Source organism: Poecile atricapillus, chromosome 11, assembly GCF_030490865.1.
Source record: "Poecile atricapillus isolate bPoeAtr1 chromosome 11, bPoeAtr1.hap1, whole genome shotgun sequence".
In the NCBI taxonomy this organism is placed as follows: Eukaryota; Metazoa; Chordata; class Aves; order Passeriformes; family Paridae; genus Poecile; species Poecile atricapillus.
In genome coordinates, this window is record NC_081259.1 from 2,392,700 (window position 1) to 2,418,932 (window position 26,233).

A 26,233-nucleotide genomic window follows, 5' to 3' on the forward strand; every position below is an offset into this window, starting at 1 on the left:
TTGATTTATTTTTTAGCATGTTAAAGTTATCTTATTTTCAGTAAGATTGTTACAATTCTGGTTGCTTTTTTTCAGTAGAACAACTGCTACCTCAACCCCCTTTTGATGTTGCTGGATCCTCACACCCATCTTGAAGTGTCCATATGTCATACAGATACTGGGCAGGATATTATCTTGTCCTCTAACATCACACTGATGATCAGAAACACAAAGTAAAGAGCAAACATGGTGAGCCCCAGTAGTTTGTTCATTTTCCATTTACAGACAGCAATAGAGAGAATCACAAACAGGAGCATGAGGAAGAGGAGAACAATTGCACAAAACAAACCATTGCTGCTGACTGCCACAGGACTGAGGCCATTGAAGATAGAAAAAAGGAACCAAGGAACTGGCAGGCTGCAAGGAAAGGAAAAGTAATTGAAATAAATGTTTTAAGGCAGTTCATTTTCTCTACCATAACTAAGCAATTTTTCCAAACTGCTACAGGAAAAAAAAATGCATTATTGTATTCAATATAGCTCAGCATAAATCTAAACTGGATGTTGTTCCTGTCAAAACTGCATTTGGATAATGCTTGCACTATCAATGCAATCCAAGACTAAAATGGTTTGAAAATAATACCTAAGTGCCTTGGTGTGCTATAACAAAGAAATGTCCTGATGGTTTAGGATGGGAGATGCAGGCACTGATACTGACCTTTGCCAAGAGCTGAGTGACCAGATAACATTCCTGCCTGTAGAGCTTGGACATTAGCCAAAGGTCTCTTGCATTTTGAAAAACTGGTAATTTTGTGTTGATTCAGAATTGGGTGAAGATAGTGGGCTGCATTATAACAGTGTTTCTTTCCTGGCTGGGTTTGGTTTGGGCTTCTTCCAAAGGAACTGGTTGTTCAGCTTCCCTTCACTTAACTACAGCTAAAATGAAATTAACTGAGGCCTGTTTGGTTTCAAACCAGGTAACTTTGTGTTTCAGAAGAAATGCTCCTCTTAGCATGGAGCTGGTACTCACCCAACAGTGATGTCAAAGATGTTGCTGCCCACAGAACTGGACACAGCCATGTCCCCTAAGCCCTTCCGGGCCACGATGACACTGGTGATGAGGTCAGGGATGGATGTGCCTGCTGCCAGTATGGTTAACCCCATAATTTCCTCTGATATTCCAATTGTTTCACCAACCTGATCAACACAACGTTGGGTAGGGCTGTTAGCAGTGGAACATGGAGTAGAATTGCTCTGTGCAGTGTTAGGGTTTGTGCTATATTTGAGTTAAAATAGTCCAAGTCCATAAAAGTGGCAGAATTTTCCTGCTTTATAGGATTAAAAAATGCCATTTTACTGTGTTGATTCTGGATTTTCTCTGTAGTGTAGGAAATCTGAGCACAGTGATGCCAGCACTGAGCCAAGGTCAAGTCAGCTACAGCACAATTTTCCTGTCCTCAGTCCTCCTCTTCTGGATGTTGTCTACCTTTGCAAATTTAACATCAGCTGTGCAAGATCTAAGGGCCTTTGGAAATGACAGTCCTTGGATTTATGGCATGATCAGATCTACTGTGCATGTGCAATATATCACTCAATACAGATGGGGGGCTGATCCTGCAGGATGGAAGTATTATTTCCCAGAATACCAGGTGAACGTTAACATGGGGGAGTGAAGATCATTTAGCAGCTTCCAGAATCAAAACCTATATTTTCCTAGAATTTTAATTAGGTAATGGATAATTATGTTCTGCACAGAAACATTCATCAATGAAAAGTCAGAATTAAGATAAATCTTGATGGTGCATTTCCTTTCACTGATGCACAAACTCCCTTGGAAGCTTTCAGAAATGAATGAATCTTTGTCAAATCAAAAAAAAGGAAATCAAAAATTCCCTTTTGGGTTCTAACAAAACAAAGTTTCTACTGTTGTGATGGATGACTGCAGCTGTAATTCATCAGATAAAATGCCACAGTAACACTGTCCCCTCTCTCCATCTGCTTGTTCTGAAAAGGGGATTTGCAGAGAGAACAAAACCTCTCACCTGGTGAGCCCACCACACCATGAGATAAGAGAATGCAGCAATCCAGAGGATGGATCCAAAAAACGTGATGACAAAGAATTTTTTTGACTCCTGTTGAAATCGAGTTTGAAAAGAAAAAGAGAAGTTTCAGGTAAATTAATAGTCCCCATTGAAAACTATTCACCTGAAACACTTCACTGCAAATTGATTGCTTTAAGTTGGACCCTGGTCTTTGTTTGCTGCTTTTCAGCTTGATTAGGTGACCTGTAGTTGCTAGAATTTGTGGTTTATTAAATTAAGTCTCTGCAATGACATTACACTGCAGCTGGGGCTCCTGTCCCACTCCCTGCAGCAGTAACAGCCCTTCAACTATGCAAAGACTCCAGACATGGAAAAATGGACCCAGGGACTCTTGCCCAGAGGAAATCTATAGCTCAGTTAATGACTCCAGTAGCAGGAAGATAGATTCTTACTGGGTTTCTGACGTCAGGCAGAGTGCTCCAGAGAGGAAAGACAATGGGAAAGAGGAAAAGGTAAATTGCTTGTTTTGTCCTTGATTCTGGCCATTCCAGAGATAAGGGCTCATTGTTTTCATCCCCCTCTGTGCTGTCACCATCGCTGTCCTGGCTCTCAGAGCTGCTGTCGTCTGAGGTGTCACTGCTTGATGGGGGCTGTACCTCAGGATAAAAAATCAAAAAGCCAATATATTTTCACACTAACAAGCAGCTGCAGTTACTCACTGTGGCCTCACCTGAGCAGAGCTCACATTTGTAACCTGCTGAAGGCAGCCACAGCTCTTGTGGGACAGGACCCAGGCACAGCCCACCCCAGCACCTGTGTATTGTTAACTAATGGGCATCCATTAACTAGAAACACCTTTTAGACACAAATTAATTATTTTGTGTCCTTAAAAAACCTTTTTTCATTGGAACTGCCAAATAATGTCACTCAAAAGGGATTTGGGGAGCAAAACAGAAGAGTCTGCTGGTGAGCACAGGACAGCCAGGTGCTCTTATTTCCCCTTACCCTGGAGAGATACCTCAAAAGAGTCATTTGAGGGGACAATACTATCCAGTATCACTTGGTGTCATAATCTGGACCAAATTTGTGTTTGTGTTTCAGACAGCATTTTAAACCACTACACACAGAGCCTATGTATAGATGCCAGTGACACGGGTTGGGTCCTGTCCCAACAGCTCTGGAGCAGGGAGAAGGAAAGTACATGTGAACATCAGCCTGGATGGCACGTAGTGCCTGTGCTCCTGATGTTGATACCTGTCCATCCTGTGGCACATCTGCCTCCTCCATGTCTTTGCTGGGCTCAGAGTCACTGCCAGGAGTTACCTGGATGGTGTTTGCTGTTTTCTTTTCCTCTTCTGCAAAAGCAATAAGAAGAAATGCTGGTTTCAGTCATCCTGGATGAGCAGCAGAAGTGATACCAGGGCATCACCTTCCCTGTCACCAGCAGGAGCTCTGAACTCCCTACCACAATGCTGGCATTTCAGGTTAAACCCCCTCAGATTGCTTAGGTTTGTTGTGTGTCCTTCCTGGCTGCTGGTGATTGTGTTTGGTAAATCTGGGCAGAATTTGGCCCACCTGGAGTAGAACGAGACCTTGGTGCTCCTCTCACCTTCCATGCAGAACTGCTGTAAGGGGCACATGTGTAACAGGGAAATGCTAATTACCTCATCAACAGCTGATGAGCATTTCTTGGGTCTCTTTTTAGATGCTGAAGGTTGTATTAAAACCATCCTTATAACCCAGAAAGGATGTAAAGCTTTGCTTCTCAGGTTTCCCCCCAGCTCCCCACTCCCTCCATAGAGCAGGGCATTCTCCAGGGACCTGATACTCTTTAAGGCTTCTGAGAAATGACCAGGATGTGCTGCCAGATTTTAATCCCTGACCATTTGGTGGGTATTCAAAAGCAAATAGGAAAGTGCTGACACATACAAGGAAATAACTGCAGTGTCCTGCTGTTTCTGCATTAACCTGCATAGCCAAGAGGAACAAGGAAACCTCTGTGGGAACAGAGCAGAAATATGGATAACAGAGAGCAGGGATGAGGGAGGGAAGTCAGTGTAGTGTTCATAGCACCAAGAATTTACTTGGGTTTTAAACAGTGTTTCTCTCAAGTTTGGGATCATTCACCTCTGTGAGGCTCAGCATTGGGAGGTGCTCAGGTGCCTGTGTCATGTGGAGCTGGGATCTTCCATACAGAAGTTTCTTGGTGTTCAAAAGCTCCAGCCTTGCTGGCAGCACAAATCTGTGTTGTAGCACAGGTCAGGTCTGGCTCCAAAGCAGCCTTTGTGTCAGGAGTGACAGAGAAAACCCCAAAAAATATTAAACTGACAGAGGCCAGATCTGGGTTAAATGTTAGATTAGAAATTCTTCCCTGTGAGGGTGAGAGGTCTTAGCACAGGGTGCTCAGAGAAGCTGTGGCTGGTCCGTCCCTGGAAGTGTCCAAGGCCAGGTTGGACAGGGCTTGGAGCAGCCTGGGACAGTGGAAGGTGTCTCTGCCCATGGCAGGGGGTGGAAAGAGGGATGGTCTCTAAGGTTCCTTCCAACCGAAACCATTATATGATTCTGTGATTCTATTAAAGGAAAGGTGCACAGATCCTTGGAATTGATACAGACACAGTGTAGATTATTCCCTGTGGAGGAACCTTCTGCAAGTCTGTGAAGGTACTTTGTTTTAACAAACACCTCATTTGTAGGGTCTACCAAAGACCAGCAGCAGCCAAGTGCAGTCTGCAGTGCCCTGATTTCCCTCCTGCACTGTTCCATGGCCATTTCAGTCCATCCTTGTACTCTCCCTGCCCTGCCTCACTAACAGCTCCCCTGGGGATGGCTGCTCCTGCCCGCCTGCATCGATTGATTTCTGCTGCATTGTTACAGCAGCCATCTGTGCCCAGCAACAGCACAAAATCTGTGTTAGACCCCAGGGTTTCTTTGCCAGCTGGGAAGGTGAGGGCTTGCAGTGCAAAACAAGGCAAACAGTGCTGGCTCTTCCTGCACTCACCTGCCTGGGAGCCTTGTCCTTCCAGGGTCTCAGCCTTGGCCTTGGCCATGTTGCTCAGGATGTCAACCCTGTCTTTAAATTTTGCTGTGGGTGAGAAGGACACCATCATCAGGGGCTGTCACTGCAAAGCCCCCCTGGACCTGCCTCCCCCACCACACACGTGCTCTTGCCCCCTTCCTCCTGCAGCTGCTGCAGCCAGCACTGCCCAGGGGTTGTTGTGGCTGTGACCCCCCCAGATTTTGGTCATAGCTGCTGTATTTAACTGCTTAGTGCTACAGCAATTACAGCAGCAATTTGACATGGAACTATTTAAAGAGAATCTAGAGGAATGAGAAATCCTTTCCAGGTCAGTAATACAGATGATATCTGTACTTCATAGGAAAATAATGCAGAAAGAATAGAGGGGGAGTTTTGGTGCAATATCATCTTGTTCCCAAGGGATTATTGATTTTTTTTTTCCCTAGGCCTAGATTATGAGCAAACTAAAAATGACACCTTCCTCCTGCCATGTGACTGTTGAAGAGGCTTTAGGGTGCTGCTTACAGGGACCTGATGAGAATGGAAAATAATGCTTTTTATGTTCCAGTTCCCTGGAAAATGATTGCTTTTTCTAAGTACACACAAGTGTCTCCTGCTGGAGCTGATCTAAATTCTTGGTATCCAAGTTCAGCATGGTCCAGGCTGTCTGAGAGATGATCTTCACCAGCACAGGTCTGGTGCTCTATTTCTGGGACTGCTGAGGGCTTCTTCCACTGTAAACCAAGCCCTGCTTTATTCAGCTGAGCTGCATTTTTACTGGTTTACAGCAAACTGTGAAACTGTGCATCTCTGTAGTTGTTTTTTGCTCAAATGTCTTACTGCTGACTCTCAGTGAAAGTGAACAAGGATGAGTTCAAAGAAAAGCTCCATTTTGTGCTAATCTATGTCCTCTGTTGAGTTGCACACCGAATGCTGAGGGTCACTGGGTTTGTACATGGGCAGTAGCCACAAGGAATTGGCCAATGCTGTGTTTGGCTTGTGTGCAGGGCTTTAAATTAATTTCCTCTGAAAGTTTTATCACACTGATTTAATCTACTGTGTTGTTGCGTACGCACCCAGAAGGTGCTGTTGTCATATGCCTCAAGGGCAGGGCCCTGCCACTTTATTAATCACAGTGACATTGAGATAATAGAAATAGCAGGTCCAGCCATGTGGGCAGAACTGTTCTTCTGAGCTGGACCTTGTGAAAACCAGTAAATTCTGCTGTATGTCCAATAACTCGACCCAACTCAGACATTAAGACCTCAGGGGATGAGTCCTGCTCCAGTGAGATTCCAGCTACTGTTTGATAGAAACATCTTTCACCAGCTGGAATTTCCACTGAGAACTGGAATGGTTGGACTGAGATGAAATGATCATGGAGTACCAGAATGGTTTGGGTTGGAAGGGACCTTAAATCCCATCCCATTCCACCCCTGCCATGGGCATGGACAACTTCCACTATCCCAGGCTGCTCCAAGCCCTGTCCAACCAGGTCTTGCACACTTCCAGGGATCCAGGGGCAGCCACAGCTTCTCTGGGCACCCTGTGCCAGGGCCTCACCACTATCACAGGTAAGAATTTCTAATCTAAATGATAATTTCTTCTCCTTTGAATAGCTGACTGGACTGACAAGAGCCTGATTCTTCCATGCTCCTTGTCAATACTGCAGTTCACTGGAGGGATGTGAACTGTTGGCTTCCTTCCCCCTGTGCTCGTGCACAAGCACATCCCTCAATGCAGGGGTGACCTTTTGCTCCCAGTCTCCTCTAAGCACTGGGCAATGCATCCTTCTGTTTGGCTTTTCCCTGAAGCTGCTGCAAAAGCTGCTGTCAGCAGGGTCAGGGCGGTCAGGCTCAGCCTGAGATTATGGTAATTCAGGCTCCTGGCTCGCTGCCCTGCCAGGCCTCAGGCTGGGAGCGCTGAGTGGAGCCCAGGAGCATCTCTGTCAGGATAAACAGATTAGGCCCAGGCCACTGTCCAGCTCTCATGAGATCAGCCTCCTTTAAAAGGGTGGTAATTCCTCTGGCACACAATTCCTGCAGGAGGGGCTGAGATCGGAGGCAGAGCTGGCTCTAAGCTGGCCAGATCTGCAGGTCAGCACAGGGAGGAAGGATGTCCATGGGCTCAGCCCAGGCTGTGCTGGATCAGCTGTGCAGGGCAGTGTCCCTCTCAGTCCCCTGGGGCATTCACTGATGGCAGCTCTGTCCCCAGGGCTGAGAACCTGGCACACAGGACATGTTTGTGTCCAGTGGCCCTGAGAGGCTCTCCAGGAGAATTCTTGTCCTATGAATTGCCAGCATCCAGGATGGACTTCAGGTGGCAGCTGAGCTTCTACCTTGAATTTGGCTCTTACATTTAATTCAGTCTTTGGCTCTAATATTCAATCTAACAGGAATGACAACACAATCAGCAGGGAGGATTTTTTTCTTTACAATTTGGCATGAACCTGAAGGATTTGGAGATTCTGATGTATAAAAGCAGAAGTACAAAAAAAAGTCTTCTGATTCCTTTTGCCCCTCTGTATCATGATTCTCTTACAACAAATGATGGAATGCTAATGAAGCAAGGAGAAGCTGTAGCTGCCTTCAGCCCTTTCCAGCCTGCAATAGTGCCCACTGCTCTGGTCTAATTTCCAAAATCATTACTTTGTTAACTGGGGCATAGTGAGGGCAGGCAGCTCTGACAACCTCTCTGCTAGAGCCTTTTGCTTCATTCAAAAAAAAAGTGGCTTCTGCTTTGTTCCCTGTGTGACTAGAGTTTAAAGAGTCTGGTGGTAAGGCTGGAGGTTCAGAAGTGAGAGAGTTCCTCAGCATTTCCAAAATCCTCACTCCCTTTAATTCCCCAACAGTTCCCTCTGGTGTCTAATGGGATGATCTGGAACAGATCTCATGCTCTTCTACTACTCACTTTCACAAGAAGTGGGGAAAAGGACAAAATAACAAACTTGCTAGAAATTCCTAATTTAAAAAAAAGGCACATTGAAAGTAAAAAGTTCCATCAAAAATATAATTCAGGATGCCATGTAAATAGTAGAACTTCTAAAGTAAACAAGTAGTCTCCCTGAGACAAAGACTTAAGTAATGATACTTTCCTAATACAAAAAGAAAAAACCTCACATTCTGAATTTAATCCACTCTTCAAAAGAGAAATTTTGTTTCACACAAGGGATGTTGCAGATTTGTGTTTCACACTTTTGCATTTCCAAGACCTCTGCCCCTGAAATCTGGGTTTGGAGAGCCAGTGCTGGCAGCTTTTCTATGTTTTGGACCTTGCTGCCCTGAAACCATTTCTGTGCTGCCCCATTAAAAAGTGAGGGCAGCCGAAAGAAGAAATCCTACGGAATCCTGATTGCAGCAGGTTCAGTGAGGATCCGCTGAGCAACTGTTGGCAACCTTTTCCTTCTGTTGAGTGTTCAATGCTACAGGCTGCAAGTGCTGATGTTACAGGCCTTGGCAAGAAGGAACAAGGGCCCTTGGGGAAAGATAAATTGCTTTGGGATCATCTTTTATGTGTCAGTCTAATTACAGAAATGTGCCTGGTACAGACAGTGCTGGACACGCTGCAAAGGGAAGGACGGTGTTGGTGATCCATGGGAAGCAGGCACAGCTGTCCCCAGTGTCACACAGAGCTGCAGGGCTGTTAATACAGGACTAGGAACTATTAACACATCAGAACACAAGTCCTCATATGCCTTGGCAGCTTCAACTCCTTTTTCAGATCCTTCCTTGGGATGTCATTCCATCTCTTTGGCCAAGCTCCTTAAGCCACTTAGGTTTCTCAGTTTACGCATAAATTCCTTTTCTCCAGACTCTCTTTTCTTCAGGTAGGAATTTATCAGATTAAGGAGTATCTCATACAAGGCACACAGGATTTGGCACCTGGGCTCTTTGATTTTTTTGAGTGCTGAGCTGTTGTAATATCAGTTATTTATTCTTATATTTTATAAGGCGGTGTCTCTTTTCTCACAGCCTTGAGTGGAGCAGGAACATATCCGAGGCAGAGGTTTTGCCATTAATTCCTAGATTTATTCCTAATTTCCTAGATTAATTCCTAATTTACTAGACCCAAGTAAAGGGTCTAGGAAATAAAAACCTTCAGGAGAAGCTGTTGCAGCCCGTGCCTGCACGGTGCCTGCGGTTTCAGACCCAGATACACACGGTCACACTCCCATCTAGTGGCTGCCGCACACACGCAGAACTCGCACCCTGCCGGGCCGCCGGCAGAGGCTTAGGTTGGGTATCAGGAACGATTTCTGCACCCAAAGGGTTCTCAAACCCTGGCACAGAGAGTCACCATCCCCAGAGGGATTTAAAGGATCTGTAGATGGGGCACCTGGGGACACGTGGCCTTGGCAGTGATGGGGGAACAGTCAGACTTGATGATCTTAAAGGTCTTTTTCAACCTAAATGAGTCCATGATTCTATGTAATGAGTGGGAAGTTCTCTTTGAGAGAAGATCCAGACTGGTCCCCCAGTTCTGTATTTTCCATATTCACAAGGCCTGGGAACAGCAGCCTCTTCAGCAAGGACTTGCAACTGCATGGGAAGCTCCCAGCAGCCTATTCTGGGCTGAACTGGCTGGGGCTCTCCTTGGCCTGGGCTGCCAACCTCAGCCCCCCACAACTCTCCTGCTGAGGGGTCCCAGAGTTTCACCAGGGAACCAACCTGGACCAGAAAGCCAAGATTGTGGTGACCTGGGGTGGACAGATACTGCACAGTATCTGTCACAGAGACGTTTAGAGGTGTGGGAAGGGTGAGAAGGTGTTGGGAAGCCTCTCAGTGACAACAGCCCCTCAATTCTGGCACTTTCTGATGCTCAAGGCAATGACACATCCTCTTGGAAGGTTTTGGGTCTATCCTGGTGCTGTTGATACAACCTTTTGGAGGCACAGGCGGCAAGGAGCAAACCCTGATGAGTCTGGCTCTTGTTAGGCTACTGCTCATAACACATTGGGTGCTTTCACTAGAATCTGTCAAAGCAGACACTGATCTGCCCTGCCATCCTCCTCCAACCTCCTTTGTTCCCTCGATCAGTTTGTGCAACTGGGATTCTGATCTGGAGAGTCCTCTTTGTAACCTCTGTGAGGGACACTAGAGGTGTTGATCTGCTTAGCTTCAGTCTCTCTTTCAATGGGCAGCAGATAATCTCTTTAGAACAAGTAGGGCAGTGGAGGGGTGGGGCATGAGCTGAGCTAGGAAGGAAAATCTTAAAAAACATCTTTTCTTAATGTTCTTCACTATTTCTCAGAAAATGAACCTCCACAGTGTGACTGGATTAAAGTTAATATAAAGAAACATGTTAAAAGCCTGTGTACAAAGACCCTGGTCTGTCAGGAGATGAGGCTTCTCTGCACCCTGGGCAGTTTAAAAGAGGTCTTGGACCTGAGCTGGTCCTTCCCTGGACCTGGAGAGGCCCATTGCCTGCACAGGGCTGTGGGCACACTTTGCCATAGCAGTGATGATACGGTAGTGCAGGTGGGCTTTTAGAGGTGTCAGCCTGAATCACAGAGAATTAGCCTCACCATCATGATTAGAATCTCAGCTGGGCTTTTAACCACTGTCAAAAAGATAATTCTTCAAGGGTTTTTAACTCTTTTTGTGCTGCTGTTTCAGGGCTGGGACGAGATCTGAGCTAAGAGGAAGACGGAATGTGCTCTGGAATGGAGGAAGCTGGTAACTCACGTTTGCTGTCCCTGCAGTCAGAGACACAGCAGGGATTGGAATGTCACCACTTCCAGGGAACTCCAGCAGCAGCAGCTGCCACCACAGCAGTAACCAGCTTGGCACAGGAAGAGTAGGACCAAAATACGAAGTGCTTGTCCTTGCCAGTTACATGATCAGAAGGGGCACATCCCACTGTCACAGAGCTCCCCTCACCTGACACCATCTGTGATACTCAGCTGCACCCCACAGGTGAGTTGCTGACCCCAAAATACTGATTGTATTCCCAGTGAAACCATTCAGGGCTGTGAACCCAAGGCCCTCTGGTGTGGAACGTCCACTCACCTTCTGCCAGGGGGTCCAGGGTGCGGATCATGAGCTGGACGATGGTGCTGCGCATCTGGGAGTTGTGCAGGGAGGCCGAGCTGCTGCCCCGCTGCAGGGCTGCTCCAGGCTGTGGGAAGGCACAAAGCCAGTCAGTTCCAGCTTCTTTGTCCTCTACATCAGGCAAGGCCTCTCCAGGCCACAGAGCAGCAATTCAACAGCAGCAGAGGAATAAGCTGTTCAGTGTTTGCTATGGGAAAGGACAGACCCCGCCAGCCCCTGCTGTGAGAGCCCAGGAAGAAATTTGGTCACAAAACCAGGTAAGAAGAGTCATTTTCTGAATTTCTATATGCCTGTTTTATAGCACAGAATGAGTAGCACTCTTCTAGTTAAATCCACCTGGGAAGCCTGAGCTGTCTCTTAAATTTTATAAAAATTCCTTTAAGGATAGGACTCAGCCAGGTGTCCTCTTAAGCAAACTGTGGCCATTGTGCCTGATGTGATACAGACTTTGGTCCAGGTTTCTTGGCACAGGAGATGACACCTTTATGTATGACCTACACGGGGAGAAATTCAAAATACCATGACTTCAGATCCCTGTAAAGTTGCTCAGACCTACCTACAGCTTCCTCACATCTGGTGGCTTCATTGTTCCATCATCTACAACTGCCCTAGTGCTTGTCCACAAGCAAGGAAGAACAGAAGTGAACAATCCCCTCTGCTGCTTCAGGATCTAATGATCCTTCAGGCTGCTGCTTCTGGGGAAGTGGCACAGTGACACAAAGGTCCAAGATTCAGCCTCCCAGTGAGGATGCAGGCACCTGGGGGCAGACTCACAACTGATTCCTGTACCTGCAGACAGAATTTCCTCCAACATCTCTCAGTTGAAAGAGGCTGGGACAGAGGCCTTTTCCCCCCTGTTTACCAGAATTGCCTAATCTTATTCTCAGACCAAGAATGTGTTCCTGCAAGTGTTCTTTCTGGAACTCCTTTACAACAACCAAGCAAAATCCCACACACATCTTTGAAAGCAGCTAAGAGATATTTAGTAATTGCACAGGTAGAACTCCCTTTTAGTGATGTTCTCTAATTTCTTAGACTCTCTCTAGTTTGCATTTCCCCCATTTTAAAACAGTAATCATTGACCAGTACCTGTATTCTGAGGTATGACTATCTGCTTTGTGAAGGAGATGCAGTTTTACTTTGTGGTTTACACTAGAAAGTTATTTCCAGCTTGCCCTCTGAACTCTAAGGACACCAACCTTCTTCATATGCTCTGCTGATGCTGCCTGCACAGCATTTAGCTTCTTTTTCAGCTCCTGCTTCACCCATTGCTCTAGGAACACGTTCTGTTTCATGGTGAACACATATGTGGCATAGGCAGTCAGTAAAAGGAGGCTTTCCCACCAATCAATGACACTGTCTAGGAAAAACAGGATGAGCATCAGTAAGTCTACAATGTAGAATGAGATGTCTCTAAATAAGGGCCACCATGTCAGGTGGAGTATCTGCCTTGAGAAGAGGGCACAGGTGCCAATGACAAAGAGGATATTAAACACTGCTGAGCCCACAATGGTACCGATGCCGACATTGCTGTGTGAGATGAAGACACCTATGAGGGACGTGAAGAGTTCTGGTGCTGATCCACCTGCTGCCATGAAGGTGGCTCCAGCCACATCTTCAGAGATCTGCAACTTCTCAGTGATCACTCCCAAAGCAGGGACAAAATACTCATCACACACTATGGCCAAGGCCACAAATACATACATCATGCCAAAGATGTGAAGTACAACCCACCCTTGCCTGCGTTCTTCCACACTGAACAGGTCCTGGGGATATTCTCCTTTGGACTCATAGGGTGGTTTTTCATCTGGGGAGCTTTCACTGGCATTTTCTTGCTGTGGTGTTGTACCCACTGACGTGGTGATGGGCACAGCTGGCTCAGGATCCACATAGATACAGTGCCTTATTTTGGGTGCTGTGGCATTGCCTCTTAGAGAAGTCTTGTTGCTGGGGAGGTCCCTGGAGATCACTCTGACAGGGTCTGTGGGTTGGGGGGCTCTGTGTGATGCTGGAAGGGCAGAAGGACTTAACTGGAGCTGGTAGAAAGAGAGGAGCAACACTATGGCAAGCAAGAACAGGATTCGGTTCCTCCGTAGCCGCCTCCTCCGTGGTAAATGCATTTCCCAAAGCTTCAAAACCCAGAGCCGTGTCCAGAAGCCACTGAAGACTTCACTTGTTCAGCAGTTTGATGATCTGGAGCATCAGGATTGGAACTGCACAGCACAATATGGGGAACCCTGCAAAAGAAAATCTGCTGTGAAAAACAAAGTACTGCAACTTTTCACCATTCGGGGAGCAACACTTCACTGACTGCTTGTCTATTTTTCAATAAAAAGAAATGGACTTAAATGAGTAAAGAGAGATCTAGATCCAGGTTACAGTCTATTTTTTAAATATTATTGTAAGCTATGCTTATTAATAATCAAATGTCTGGCTTAATAGAGAGGAGCTGGCTGAGGCAATCCAATACAAGCTGAATTCTGATTCCACCCAATGCCCATATCCAGGAGCTGTTAAGGACTGCATTTACCAGAGTCCAGTTGTTATTCTGTAGTTTTATCAAGTGTGTCAGTGTTGTGCAGGATGAGTGGATATGGCTCCTGTCAAGGAACCAACTTTAAATTGCTAGAAATGATGCCCTGAAGACAAGACCAAGATGGTCAAACCTCCCTTCTAAACCAACTTATTCACCAAAATAACCTCAGGAGGATGGAAACTGGTTTAGAGTTCCCAGTGATGCTGGTCCATGGCTTTCCAGCCTTTCACTCCCCAGGAAACCATCCAAGGAAGGGTGAGGTTTTTCCTTCAGTTTGAGCAGAGGGTGAAGAAAACATGGTTCTAGTAAAACTGGGGGTGCTGAGCAGCCATTTGTTTCTATGACTACATCTTTTCAGGGCTTTCTGTAGGAATCAGAACTGGCAAAGTGGAATTCTAATCATACCTTTTATTAGGGGTAATTAGCATATCTTGCATAATTATGTGAACAACATTTAGAATGGAAGAGAAATTGTAAATGCCAGAGTGACAGTGCCTGCAGCTGTGACAGTACAAGGACAGGGATTTGGGGCTGGACAGAATTTACCCTTCAGCACTGCTTGAATATTTTACCTTAGAATGACACTCTTCATGGATTATTTTTTTGCCCAGAGTGGGCATGTTACATTATTCTCTAGCAGTGAATTATTCTTCAGATGTGAATCATAGTTTTCTAAACCACTCTCAGATAAGCTCTTCATGCAAGTTATCACACATTAACCCTCTTGCATAACACCCAGGGAAGTTATCAGACTAAATTTCTTGCAAAACAGGCAGTGTTAATTTAAATAGTTGGGAGGATCACTAAGGCAACAGTAAGAGAGGGTCATGGGAGTCCCTAGATAAATAGATGATACAAGGTTTGGTTCTCATGCATAAAAAGAAAATAAACATACATATGGCAGAACTGCACAAGAGGTATAACAAATTGCATGTTATGAGAAAATAACTCCCTAATAAAGACAGCAGAGTTAAAAGAATGGCACAGAGAGAACATACTTATGCACACACTCCTATTTAAACACTGGTTTTACTTCTCCTCTCCAAAATTAACTGCTTAAAAGACTTTTTTTGCAAGGAGAAAGACACTCAAAGCTAAGATCGGTTCTAAGAGCTTTCCAGCCTTTCCCAGCTCCTGACCAGAGGAATTGTTTCTCTAGTCTTGTAAGTTTAGGTTAACTCCTGATAAACTCCTTTTCTCACCTCCTGTCTCATGAGATCCAAAGCAATCAAACACACCTCCCCAGCCTACCTTCCAAAGGTTTGTCCAGGAGAAGGGGGAGTTCCAGGGGTCGGGTGTAGTGCTGGAAGATTCTTTGGTACTCAACAGCCAGATGGGAGACGCTGTTGCAGAGAGAGGCAGGTGAAAATTATCCCATTTTCAGGATGTCTCCTCTGCTGGCAGAGTCCTAAAACAAGAGAGGGTCAGGTGTGAAGGACATGTTAGTGGAGGAATTCCCAATCCAGTTTAATACCCACAGCCCCTAAGAAGATTAAATAGTATTGTATAGATTTGGGTCTATCTCTGCTACCACAGGTTTTTCCCATTGTGAGTGCAGGTGATTATCCCCTTCACAAACTCCTGGACTGAAGCACCAGCCATGGACACAGATCAACCTCATGGCACTGGAGAGGGGTAAATCACATTTATAAACATTTTTAAATACGACACATGGAGCTGCATTTTGAGGCATCTCCCATGGCTGACAGGCCAGATGCCACACAAGCAGCTCTGCTGGTCTTTGCCACCAGCATGTGTCTACTTTGCAATGCCAAAAGGAGGTTTAAAACTCCTTGACTCTTGGAAAAATCCCCCAGGGCCTGTGCCAGGAGCACTGAGGCAGAGGGAGGGAGCAGGTACCTGGGGATGGTGCCTGTGATGTTTCTGGGACACTGATATGGTGCAGCTCCACAGGGGAAGAAGTAACATCTCTGGCCAAGGATTTAACAATCAAATCTAATCAATTTATCAATCTAATCTAGATTTTAACGATCTAATCTAGATTTATCACAGGGGGATTAGAAAATTATTATTTGATTTTGGATCCCTCATGCCAAGGACATCGAAGTGCTAGAGCGTGTCCAGGGAAGAGAATGGATCTGGGAAGGGTCTGGATCCCCAGGAGAGGCTGGGGGAGCTGGAAAGGGGCTCAGCCTGGAGCAAAGGAGGCTCAGGGGGAATTTCTGGCTCTGCACAGCTCCCTGCCAGGAGGGGACAGCCGGGGGGGATCGGGCTCTGCTCCCAGGGAACAGGAGGAGGGGGAATGGCCTCAAGTTGCACATGGGGAGTTTTAGGTTGGATATTAGGGAAAATTTCTCTACTGAAAGGCTTGTTCAGCATCGGAACAGGCTGCCCAGGGCAGTGGTGGAGTCCCCACCCCTGGAGGGATTTAAAAGCTGTGTGGATGTGGCACCTGGGGACGTGGCTTATGGCAGGGCTGGGGGAATAGTGGGACTTCTTGGTCTTAGAGGGCTTTTCCAGCTAAACTATTCTGTGAATCTCTGATAATTTTAAACCGAACTGTTGTCTGAACACACAATTTCAGGAGTACATCCCAGTTTGGCACTGGAGTTTACTGCCTCCCACGTACAGAACAGGGAGAAGGAGGCGCAGCGCCCAAGCCGAGATGCTTATCCATAAACCCTTCTCCACACGTAGCGATCATTTGTCGCCATGTTTTCCGTGGGCAGGCCATTCCCTCAGCACGGACACCCCACATTCCCGCGGCCCGCGCGGTGTCAGCCCTCACGGGCTGTCTGAGGCGCGGCCCTTCCCGCCCGGCTCGCGCCTTCCGGGGGGGGCGCTTTCCGTGCCGGACGCATGGCGGCGCGGCGGGCCGCGCTGTGCAGCAGCGTTTCCCTTCCGCCGCCCTGCTCCGTGCCCGCCGCCGCCGCTCGGCCCGGGCCGTCCCGGGAGCGCTCCGGGAACAGCCCCGCTGAGGGCGAAGGCTTGTAGGGAGGGCTGGATCCCTGCCCGACTGCCCTCGGAGCGGCAGGGCTGCGCCTTTTCCCCAGCGAGGCTCAGCTCCTGCTGTCTCCAGGCCTTGCGCTGCACCCGGCTGGAAATGCTGTGTGGGGTTCAGCGTGCATTCACTTAATCTGTGCTCAGTCCCACGTTTTGAGGGAGAAGAGGGTAATTAATTGTCTCTTCTCGTCGGGGTCAGCGTGAGGGGGCGAGACGCGTGGCTCCAGGAGTGCAGCTTTGATAATGATTTAATGTGAATTTCCGTCCCGCTGCAGGCAGGTGATCCCGGCTGAGCCCGCCCGTGAGGGCGGCGGAGGAGCAGCTCAGCATGCCCACCGTGGTGGTGATGGACGTGTCGCTGTCCATGACGCGGCCGGTGTCGGTGGAGGGCTCCGAGGAGTACCAGCGCAAGCACCTGGCTGCCCACGGGCTCACCATGCTCTTCGAGCACATGGCCACCAACTACAAGCTGGAGTTCACGGCCTTGGTGGTGTTTTCATCCCTCTGGGAGCTGATGGTGCCTTTCACGAGAGACTACAACACGCTCCAGGTAGGGGGTGTGAACACTAAAGCAATAAACCGTGGACATTTTAAAAAAATCTGCCAGTTGCACCACCCAAGTACGGTGAAACTGTGATTTGGCATCACCCTGTGCACAACGTCTTGAATTGAGTGGGTTTGTCCTTATTTTAAGGGCAGGTGAAATCAGTGTGTTTGAAACATTGAACTTTGCAGTTGTACCTTTGCGGGTGAGCACTGGGGTGTGTCTGATTGACTCTAACATGGGATGGAGGGAAGGGCTGCCTGATGAAACCCTACAAGTGGTTCTGTGATGTCCCTGTTTTTGTGTAGCTGTTGGTTTTGATAAACAATGCAGCCAACAAGACCATTTAGAAAGGCTTTGAGTCGAATTATTTAGTAGAGAAAAGCTGCTCTTGAGAGTGTGTAGAAGTCAAAACAGTGCAAGAGTGAGATTAAGTGATTTTAGGCTACAGATGTGGTAGGAAATTGGGAGGAAGAAATGGAAAGGAGAAAATTCAAGAGGGAAATTCAGCATGAATGCAGTAAGGCACTGGAGCCTTAAACTTAAATTGTAAACAGTAAAAATTGTTCTGAGCCTCACATGCAGGAGGAAATGACACATTGCTGTCACAGGGCACCATGGTTTAGGTTTGCCCATTGGGCAAAGAGATTTTAAAAGCTGTTCTCTCTCATGTTTGCAGTTTAGCAGGTGAGTGCCAGTGCATCCTCACTGATTTATTACCACTTCCCTAAGAGTTCATGTGAGGAATTTTGCAAGCCAGAAGCCCAACCAGGCTCCTTTACCAAGTTCACCTCACAGCTGCACCCTGCTGCTGCTGTGTTAAGTGTGAGGTTTTCACTTCTAGGAGAAAAGCTGGTTTATGGATGCAGGTACGAGTTTTGGGTTGGTTACTCTCTCTCTGGCAAAGAGTTTTTGTGAGACAAACTCCTTGTGGTCTCTGTCAATCTCTGAGAAGTGGGAGCTGCTCTGACACCTGCGAGGATTTTCTCAGCTAAATGTTTCCCATTAGATGCTGCTTCAGATTTTCACTCTTTTAAGACACGCAGAGGTGTTTTTTCACTCTTTAAGAGCTGTGTTGATAATATCACAGTTCCTTCAAAGCCATGAGTAACTGCTGGGTGTCTCCTGGCAGGGATATTCCCCCAGCAGTGACTGTGGTGTTTGTCTTTGCAGGAAGCCCTGAGCAACATGGATGATTATGACAAAACCTGTTTGGAGTCGGCGCTGCTGGGGGTTTGCAATATTGTCCAGCAGGAATGGGGGGCAGCAATTCCTTGCCAGGTATGGCTGATTTCACTGGTTGAAGTTCACTGCATGTTTAGTTATCCCTAGCAGGGAGATTGGAACTTGGTGATCTTTAAAACCCCTTCCAACCCAGACCATCCTATGCTTCTGTGATTGATTCTATGCCTGTAAACTGTAGATAGAAATGTAAATGTAATTTGAGAGATTTGAATAGTCTCAGGCATGTTGGTGCTGCAAAAACACAAAAAATTATTATTTTGGCTAAACCTGCAATATGAACAGAAGGTGATCTTTCTAAAAATATTCAGCAGCAAGAAAAAATGAGACTGTTTCCTGCCCAATGTGTTATTGTAGTGCAGTGGATTATAAAATGAGGCTCAGGAGCACTGTTGTGCGGGCCTGGTGTTTGATCTGGATGCAATCTGCTGCCCCAGGAGCCTCACTCCATTTGGAAAGGGTAAAGTCACACATGCAGGAGCTTCTCCCCTGTAGTCTCTGATGGTTTCCAGGGCTTGTAATAATTCCAGCTCTCATCCAACAGCATGGGGCTGCTGCTGAGTGTGTTTTGATCTGACTTCTCTCCGAAATGAGTCATTTGCCATGCAGCTGCTCACACACCCCGTTCAGCCCTCCAGGCTCTCAGCCTTCCAAATCTGCTGCCTGTTATGGCAGAGTTTGCTTTTAACTCTCAGTTTTCTGAGACATTTAAGTTCAGTAATTTTGCAGCTCAGTGAGCTGGGAAGATGCCTGAAGCAATATTCCTTAAGGAGAAAAAGGATAGAGGTTTATTGGTTAGGCAGTGCTTCATCATCCAACACAGCCAAAAGACACCTTGGGACAGCAAAAAACATTCAAAGCAAAGAACAAGAAAGATGTGAAAACAAAGCAGAGATTAGACCTCAACGATTTTGTCTCTCATTTGTGTCATAGCTCATTTTACTGGCACTTCAGCTGCTGGGGTGGTGGAGGGCACTGGGGAATGGACTGTGCAGCCTTGGGGTATTGGAAAACATCACTGGTGAGCACCAGTCCTGAGGACACTGCAAGAGAGACTGAGGATGAAGGGAGAATACAAATCTGGATGTAGCAATTACACATGGAGTTTCAATTGGATTTGGTGTTCCTTACCTACCAGCCAGAAATCATGCCTGCAGTTGCCATGCGGCATTGAAGGAGCAGCTCTTTTACTCCTCTGGAAGTGATTAGGTCACAGCTGAGTGTAAATAATCCCATTATTCACTGTAATTAGTGCAGGTTTCCACAAGGATTGACTCTGGATGTGCAATTGAATGGAAAAGTGTGTGTTTTTGCTGTAGTAGTTCTGCTGCAAAATGTGAGCATACTGCAGCTGCATTTGCAAAGAATTAAGATCATTAATACTACCACCCTTTTTCGAGGTTTCTGTGGCTTCTAGTGGAAGTTGAGTTGCTCTCCACATTCTGCAGAAGAAATGGGCTTTATCATCCATCTGAAAACAAACTTGGAATCCTTGAGTCCAACAACAAGAGGCTGTTTTTTGGCTGTGTACTCACTGTTCTTCTAGTGTACACTTAAAAATGAAATGTATGAGATTCACATTTTAGTGCACTTAACCTAATGCCAAGAAAACGTTTCTTTACCATGCACACCATGTAAATCATGAGGGTTCAACCTTCAATTTCTCCTTTATGTAGGGATTTTTCTGGAAATTTCACTCGCAGTTCTTTGCTCAGTTTGGTGGAGGGAATCCGGGGGGAGCAGGGATTTTCGGTGGGAGCCCGGTGGTGCTGCAGGAAGGCTCCTGCAGTGTGTGGGTGTTCAGGTGCCCGGTGCAGCGGGAAGTGGCTCACTTGTCCCGGTCCCTGCAGGTTGTCCTGGTCACCGACGGCTGCCTGGGCATCGGCAGAGGCTCCCTGCGCCACTCCCTGGCTACTCACAGCCAGCGCAGCGAGAGCAACAGGTTCCCACTGCCCTTCCCCTTCCCGTCCAAGCTCTACGTCATGTGCATGGCCAACCTGGAGGAGGTGAGGGCTTATTCTTTGTTGCATTGGATAATTGTTGGTCTTCTCTGAACTAACTACCAGGTCGGCACAAAACATTGCGTTGATATTCTTGTGCTTAAGGTTTAGTTGACGTTCTGGTGCTTAGTTATTGGGTGAAAGAGAATTTAAGGTTTATTATTGCACTATTATTATTATCTACTGCTACTGCATTATTACCATAATCTTTATGAATCGTGTCAGTTTGTCCCTGGGGAATATTATGAAATTTTAATTTCTCTGTTTATATTACTACTGCATTAATTACATTGAATGCTTTTGGGGCTCTTCTTTATCTACAGTTAAATTCTTGAATAAATGACTTGTGTTGCAAAGATGCTCAACACTTAAAACACAGTAGCTGTATGCAGAAATGTGAGAGGGGAAAACTGAAGTCTCCAAGCCAGTGCTCAAACCAGCTTTCCTTAGTTTTGAAGGAAATGTGTTCATTTTCTTCCTCCTTTCTCCTTCTCTTGCAAATTTCAATCCCAGCTTTAAAAATCTTCACAGAAGTTAGAATTCTTCTGCATAAACAGTGTTTAAAAAGAAGCCTATCTGACTAATATTCCTTAGATTAAGTTTTATTAATAGCACTGCTTTTGATTTGACACCTGTATTCTTGTGTCCTTCACAGAAGGGTTTTCTGCTTAGGCATCAATTAGATCTCAGCTTTATGGTCTCTGTCAAGGATGATCCTTTTGATTAAACTGGTGGATTGAAGTACTGTTTACATCTCAAAATAACTGGGAAAATATTTGTTTTAAATCATCTATCTCTGATAAGTAATAAGAGAACATTGTCCGGGAGACAAAGAATGTTGGTTTATTTGAAAAGGAGAGAACAAAAAATCATGGGAGCATCCAATCAGATTCTTTTTGCTGTGTTGTGTATATTTTCTTTAAAAATACTGGTTAGTACAAAAGAGGATAAAAAGAACACTCAAGAAAAATATTTCCCTTTCTTTTTCTGCAGCTTCAAAGCACAGATTCCTTAGACTGCCTGGAGCGGCTCATTGATTTAAACAATGGGGAAGGGCAGATTTTCACCATTGATGGCCCCCTGTGCCTGAAGAATGTGCAGTCCATGTTTGGGTGAGCACACTTGTAGATAACAGACCTTTGGGAAGGTCCCCAGATGGTATCTCAAAAGGAAAACAAATACAATAAGAAATCTGGTGATATGAGATGTTCTAATTAAACTGGGTTTATTTTATTTTACGTTCTTTTTAACTGTAATTTCATCTCAGCCTTCACTGCTTCTGGTCAATATTTATTTTAGTCATTGTAACCAAACCATAGCATCTGTTTATGCTTGGCAGATAGAAGACAGCAATTTCCATAATTATTGTTCATTTGCCATGAGTGGAATAATGCTGCTTTGTTTCATAGTTTAGCAACACTAGAACTATTTAATTAACTGTAATTTTAAATTAGTGTGCTTTAGACAAACTATTTTCATTTGATATGTATTATGTTTTCCTTAATAACTGTGTTCTAGAAAGCTAATAGACCTGGCTTATACACCATTCCATGCTGTCCTCAAGTGTGGCCACTTAACATCTGATGTGCAAGTATTTCCCAGACCAGAACCTTTCATTATAGATGAGGAAATAGACCCCATTCCTAAAGCAATTAATACAGGTAATAAATCTTTGATTGCTTTTTTACTAAAATCCATTTGATTTCTGCCGTTTCACTACCACCTCTCATTCTGTGTAGTTATTGCTTCATCCACTTTATCGCTGAAGGATCTGATTGTGTAATTTTTTGGTGTATGTGGGGACAAAAATACCATCCTACTTCATCCATGTGTACCTGGTTAAGGGGCTGGAGTAGGGTAGAGTCACTTTCAGAGCTGAGGGTGCCAATTTCTAGGGGTAGAGTCTGGAAGACAGCCACAGGCTGCTTTCCATGAACACCCCCAGAACTTTCAGGGAGGAGAAATTATTTTTAAAAACTACTGTGCAAAGAAAAGCCTTCCCAGCCCTCCCATTAGTGGACACAGCTCCCATGAGCAGCAGGTGTTTGGTTTTTGTCTTTTGGAATTTATAAGACAGCAGTGGATTGTGTACAGTGTAAATATCAAAGTGCCCAGTTCTGTAACTGTCCAGCAGCACAGCTCATGGGCAGTAGTCTGTGTGTGCTGATAGTCGTCTCCAAAAGTTGTGTGGTTTATGTGTTTCTAACTTATTAACACCTTTACATTCCAGTTGAGTTTGGGTTCTCTTGTTCTACCTTTAGTCTTTGCTTCAGAAAACCTGGTGCTGTAAGAACTGGAGATGTTAAATTGCCTCTAAATAAATTTCAGTTATTTCCAAATATGACTAAAACAGTCTTAAATCTGTTGTCTCCCTGCAGATCTAGAAATTGTTGGGTTTGTAGATATTGCTGACATTTCCAGCCCTCCTGTCTTGTCCAGACACTTGGTACTGCCCATTGCACTTAACAGAGGTGAGCAAGTTGGGTTTTTTTCAGCAAAAACTACTTTAAGCTGCCCTTGTAATGTGGTTTAGACTGGAAGCACAGGATTTTTTGCTTTTTCCCAACCAGATGTCATATTTGTCTGATTGCATTAAAATTAAAACCTTGACCACAGGCTCTCTTATTTTGCATACTGTGTTCTTTGTGAAGTTCCATAGAGGGACCAGGGTCCTTACAACATCATTATTAATAGAACATGCTAAACTTACAGTTCAGAATAATAATGAGCCATGAAATACGTGGTGCAAGATGAATATTTAATGCCTTTGAGTACAGTGCAGTGGAATATTTATGTATCATTATTGTGCCACTTTGCCCAAGCAGTTCATTCTGCAGCTGTTTGTTCTACAAAAGTATTAATTAACTCTTACAGGCAAACAGTAAAGGGTGGTGTCATGGAAACAGAACTCGTGTGTTTGAATTTATTCTCATGTTTTCTCTTTGTTTGCTTTGATTCTTCCCCAGAGGGGGATGAGGTGGGACCTGGGATCACAGATGACACTGAAGATGAGAATTCAGCTAATCAGATTGCTGGGAAAATCCCCAACTTCTGTGTTTTATTACATGGCAGCCTGAAAGTGGAAGGCATGGTGGCTCTCGTCCAGTTGGGGTATGGAGCTGGATGTCTGCCTAAAAAATCTCTTACTTTGCTCATTTAGGCTTTATTTATAAATTATGCTTATTTATATCTGTATTCTCTGCAGAACTCTGCTCTGCTAGACTAAGCTGTGGATTTTTAATTGCAGATTTGTTTCTGTCAGTACAAATTGCAAACATTGAGCCTCCACACAGTGAGAGGGTGGCATATTCTAGGCAGAGGGGTGGAAGATTTTCAGCCTTTGAGGGTTTGTTGTTTTCCACAGGCCAGAGTGGTATGGAATGCTTTATTCACAAGCTGATAGCAAGAAGAAATCAAACCTCATGATGTCACTCTTTGAACCTGGTCCTGAGCCCCTTCCATGGCTGGGGAAGATGGCACAGCTTGGCCCCATTTCAGGTACTGGTCACACTCCTCTGAATAATTCTTACACATTCAGTGTTGTGTGAATGATCTTGACAATTCTTAGTTGCTAAGCCTATAATTTTTTTTTCTCACAGATGCAAAAGAAAACCCTTATGGGGAGGACGACAATAAGAGCCCTTTCCCTTTGCAGCCCAAGAACAAGCGCAGCTACGCTCAGAATGTCACTGTCTGGATCAAACCCAGTGGCCTCCAGGTAATGATCCAGGTTGTGCTGCTTTACCTGGAGCAGCAGGAGTCATCTCAGCAGGAACTGCAGTCTGTGCATGTCTTGCCCATTTAATGTAATTGCTTTATTGCTTTTCTTTCATTTTTATAAACACTGCCTCTTTACAATGTCATGATTAAAATGCAATCAGAAAGCATAGCTTGGTTAATGAGAGCTGTGTCTCCAGTGGAGCATCTGGCTTGGTTTATTGGATTTAGTATAATTGCCAGTTATATTTCAGCCTTTGTGAGCTGCAGTCTTGTCAGTGGTCAGAATAATTTATCCATGGAGTTTGGGGGTTGTTCTGCAGCTTCCCCCAGAAGCTGCCAAGACTTTTGGATTTTTTTTTCCCTCTTTTCTGCAGACGGATGTACAGAAGATCTTGAGAAATGCAAGGAAACTCCCTGAAAAAACACAAACCTTCTATAAAGTGAGTAACATTCCAGGCTGGCCTAAGTTTGATCCATAGTGATGGTTTTGCTTTTGACAGAGGAACCCCTGTGTGTTCTGTGCAGGCTTGCAGTGCACAGACCGGTTAGGTGAGACAAGGGGGTCTCATTTCAGTGGTCTGGAACTACATTTTCTGGCATAGATGTGTCATGTCTACAAGTGTCCCTCTACTACTTCCATGGTGAAACTTCTATGCTGTTGTCCAGTCAGAAATTAACTGAGGGATCAGAGAGGAATAGCAATACAGATATCATTCTGAATCTTGAAAATGTCATCTTCATTTTATCTACAACTGAAGCAGAGAAAGACAAAAGTTCCAGGCACATTTGACCACACCATAATGATCCATAACCAGACTGTAGCTGGAGGTAATTATTCCTTTTGCAGGCTTAGTGCTGAAGCAGTTTGGTAGTGCAGCCTCCAGAGACTTGATGAATGAATACCCTGCCTAAGTGCACATAAGCACTGTTCAGCTTATAGGGAAGAAAAATCAATGTATCTACATTTTACTGGACACTGTGGTTAAACAGTCAGTGAAGCCTAAGCTGGAGCCCTGCTGGGACAAGACAAAGCAGGCAGGTACAATAGCTGAATGCACAGAAGGAAGAAGTGGAGGTTTATAGGAAAGGATCAAAGGAAAACCACTGTTATCTTCAGCCCTGATTTTCTATCCATGAGCAGCTGGGCAGTTTCCAGCAGCTGCACTGTGAGTAACATCACCTTTAAAAACAGATACAAGAAACCCACGTTTGATGTCGAGGCTTGGAGTGGCTTTAAAAGGGGTTTTGTGTCTTTGCAGGAGCTGAATCGTTTGCGCAAGGCAGCTCTGGCCTTTGGCTTCCTGGAGCTGCTGAAGGGAGTGGCAGACATGCTGGAGAGGGAGTGCACCCTGCTCCCCGACACCGCCCACCCCGACGCCGCCTTCCAGCTCTCGCACGCGGCCCAGCAGCTCAAAGTGGCAAGTACTGGAGCCTCGGAATACGCTGCCTATGATCACAACATTGCTCCTCTGCAGACAGACTTTTCCAGTAGCAGCACTGAGAGAATGTGAAGTCTCCTTTTGGGAGCTTCTCTAGAGGGTTCAAATTTTATTCTGTTTACTTTTTAGGGCCTGTTCAATCACTGTTTGAAGAACTTCGTATCCAAACGGGGAAGTTTTGCATCAGTGCTCTCTAAACAAAAGTAGCTTGTTTGTGGTGGCTTTTAGTCAGACCTGGAAACTGTGGAAAGTGTCCCAAACCCAGTGATGGTGTTGGATGATGGGTGGAAGTTACTTGGTACATGTGAGGAGAGAAAAAAAATGCCTCTGGAGGCAGCTCTTGGGTTTTGGCCTCCCCAAAATGCAGTTACTATGTGACTGAACTCACTGGTGAAAGTATCCTAAAAGGCAGCTACTAGACTTTAAACATCAACTTGATTAGTCCAAAGCAAGGTGTGAGGAGCACCCTGCAAGATCAGATACAGAGCTGATTTTGGGGTGTTGGCCCTGACTTTATGCCCAACTTGACAGACAGTACTGAGCATTATCACTTGCACTGCAGTGCTTATGTTTCTGAAAATAACCTGATCTTGGGACACATGGTTTTTTATTTGCATAATACAAATAAAGAGTAATTCTTCATGAAAATTTAAGTTGGATTTGTTCTGTTTTCATAGCAACCAGGTTTGTGGCCCAAAACAG

At 45.5% G+C, this 26,233-nt stretch overlaps 2 protein-coding genes across 4 annotated transcripts; one reads left to right on the forward strand and one right to left on the reverse strand.

Moving 5' to 3' along the window:
• Positions 1–39: 39 nt before the first annotated feature.
• On the reverse strand, positions 40–13,570 carry SLC24A1 (solute carrier family 24 member 1). The gene is made up of 8 exons (XM_058847009.1): positions 12,253–13,570; positions 11,045–11,219; positions 5,019–5,102; positions 3,275–3,375; positions 2,473–2,670; positions 2,021–2,110; positions 1,009–1,175; positions 40–396 (listed from the first exon to the last, which is right to left on the reverse strand). Exons 1-8 carry the CDS (start codon positions 13,204–13,206, stop codon positions 147–149), a joined length of 2,019 nt encoding a protein of 672 aa, XP_058702992.1. The 5' UTR covers positions 13,207–13,570; the 3' UTR covers positions 40–146.
• INTS14 (integrator complex subunit 14) lies at positions 6,208–26,179 on the forward strand. 3 transcript variants are annotated; one of them, XM_058846701.1, is made up of 14 exons: positions 6,208–6,610; positions 10,652–10,951; positions 11,207–11,343; positions 16,862–17,136; positions 18,304–18,411; positions 20,223–20,378; positions 21,366–21,484; positions 21,891–22,033; positions 22,751–22,843; positions 23,339–23,483; positions 23,737–23,870; positions 23,972–24,090; positions 24,467–24,532; positions 25,352–26,179. In XM_058846701.1, exons 4-14 carry the CDS (start codon positions 16,915–16,917, stop codon positions 25,601–25,603), a joined length of 1,557 nt encoding a protein of 518 aa, XP_058702684.1. In that variant the 5' UTR covers positions 6,208–6,610; positions 10,652–10,951; positions 11,207–11,343; positions 16,862–16,914; the 3' UTR covers positions 25,604–26,179. The 3 variants fall into 3 exon arrangements, with proteins under 3 accessions (XP_058702684.1, XP_058702685.1, XP_058702683.1); XM_058846702.1 differs by lacking the exon at positions 11,207–11,343; XM_058846700.1 differs by lacking the exons at positions 6,208–6,610; positions 10,652–10,951; positions 11,207–11,343 and adding an exon at positions 16,427–16,754.
• Positions 26,180–26,233: the final 54 nt, after the last annotated feature.

Coding starts and splice junctions, on each gene's coding strand:
- SLC24A1 (XM_058847009.1), bottom strand. CDS start 13,206: ATGCATTTACCACGGAGGAGGCGGCTACGGAGGAACCGAATCCTGTTC. Junction 2,671..3,274: donor ATGTGCCACAGGATGGACAG/GTATCAACATCA, acceptor CCTGAGGTACAG/CCCCCATCAAGCAGTGACAC. Junction 2,111..2,472: donor TGCCTGACGTCAGAAACCCA/GTAAGAATCTAT, acceptor CGATTTCAACAG/GAGTCAAAAAAATTCTTTGT.
- INTS14 (XM_058846701.1), top strand. CDS start 16,915: ATGCCCACCGTGGTGGTGATGGACGTGTCGCTGTCCATGACGCGGCCG. Junction 23,871..23,971: donor ACAGCTTGGCCCCATTTCAG/GTACTGGTCACA, acceptor TTTTTCTCACAG/ATGCAAAAGAAAACCCTTAT. Junction 24,533..25,351: donor AAACACAAACCTTCTATAAA/GTGAGTAACATT, acceptor GTGTCTTTGCAG/GAGCTGAATCGTTTGCGCAA.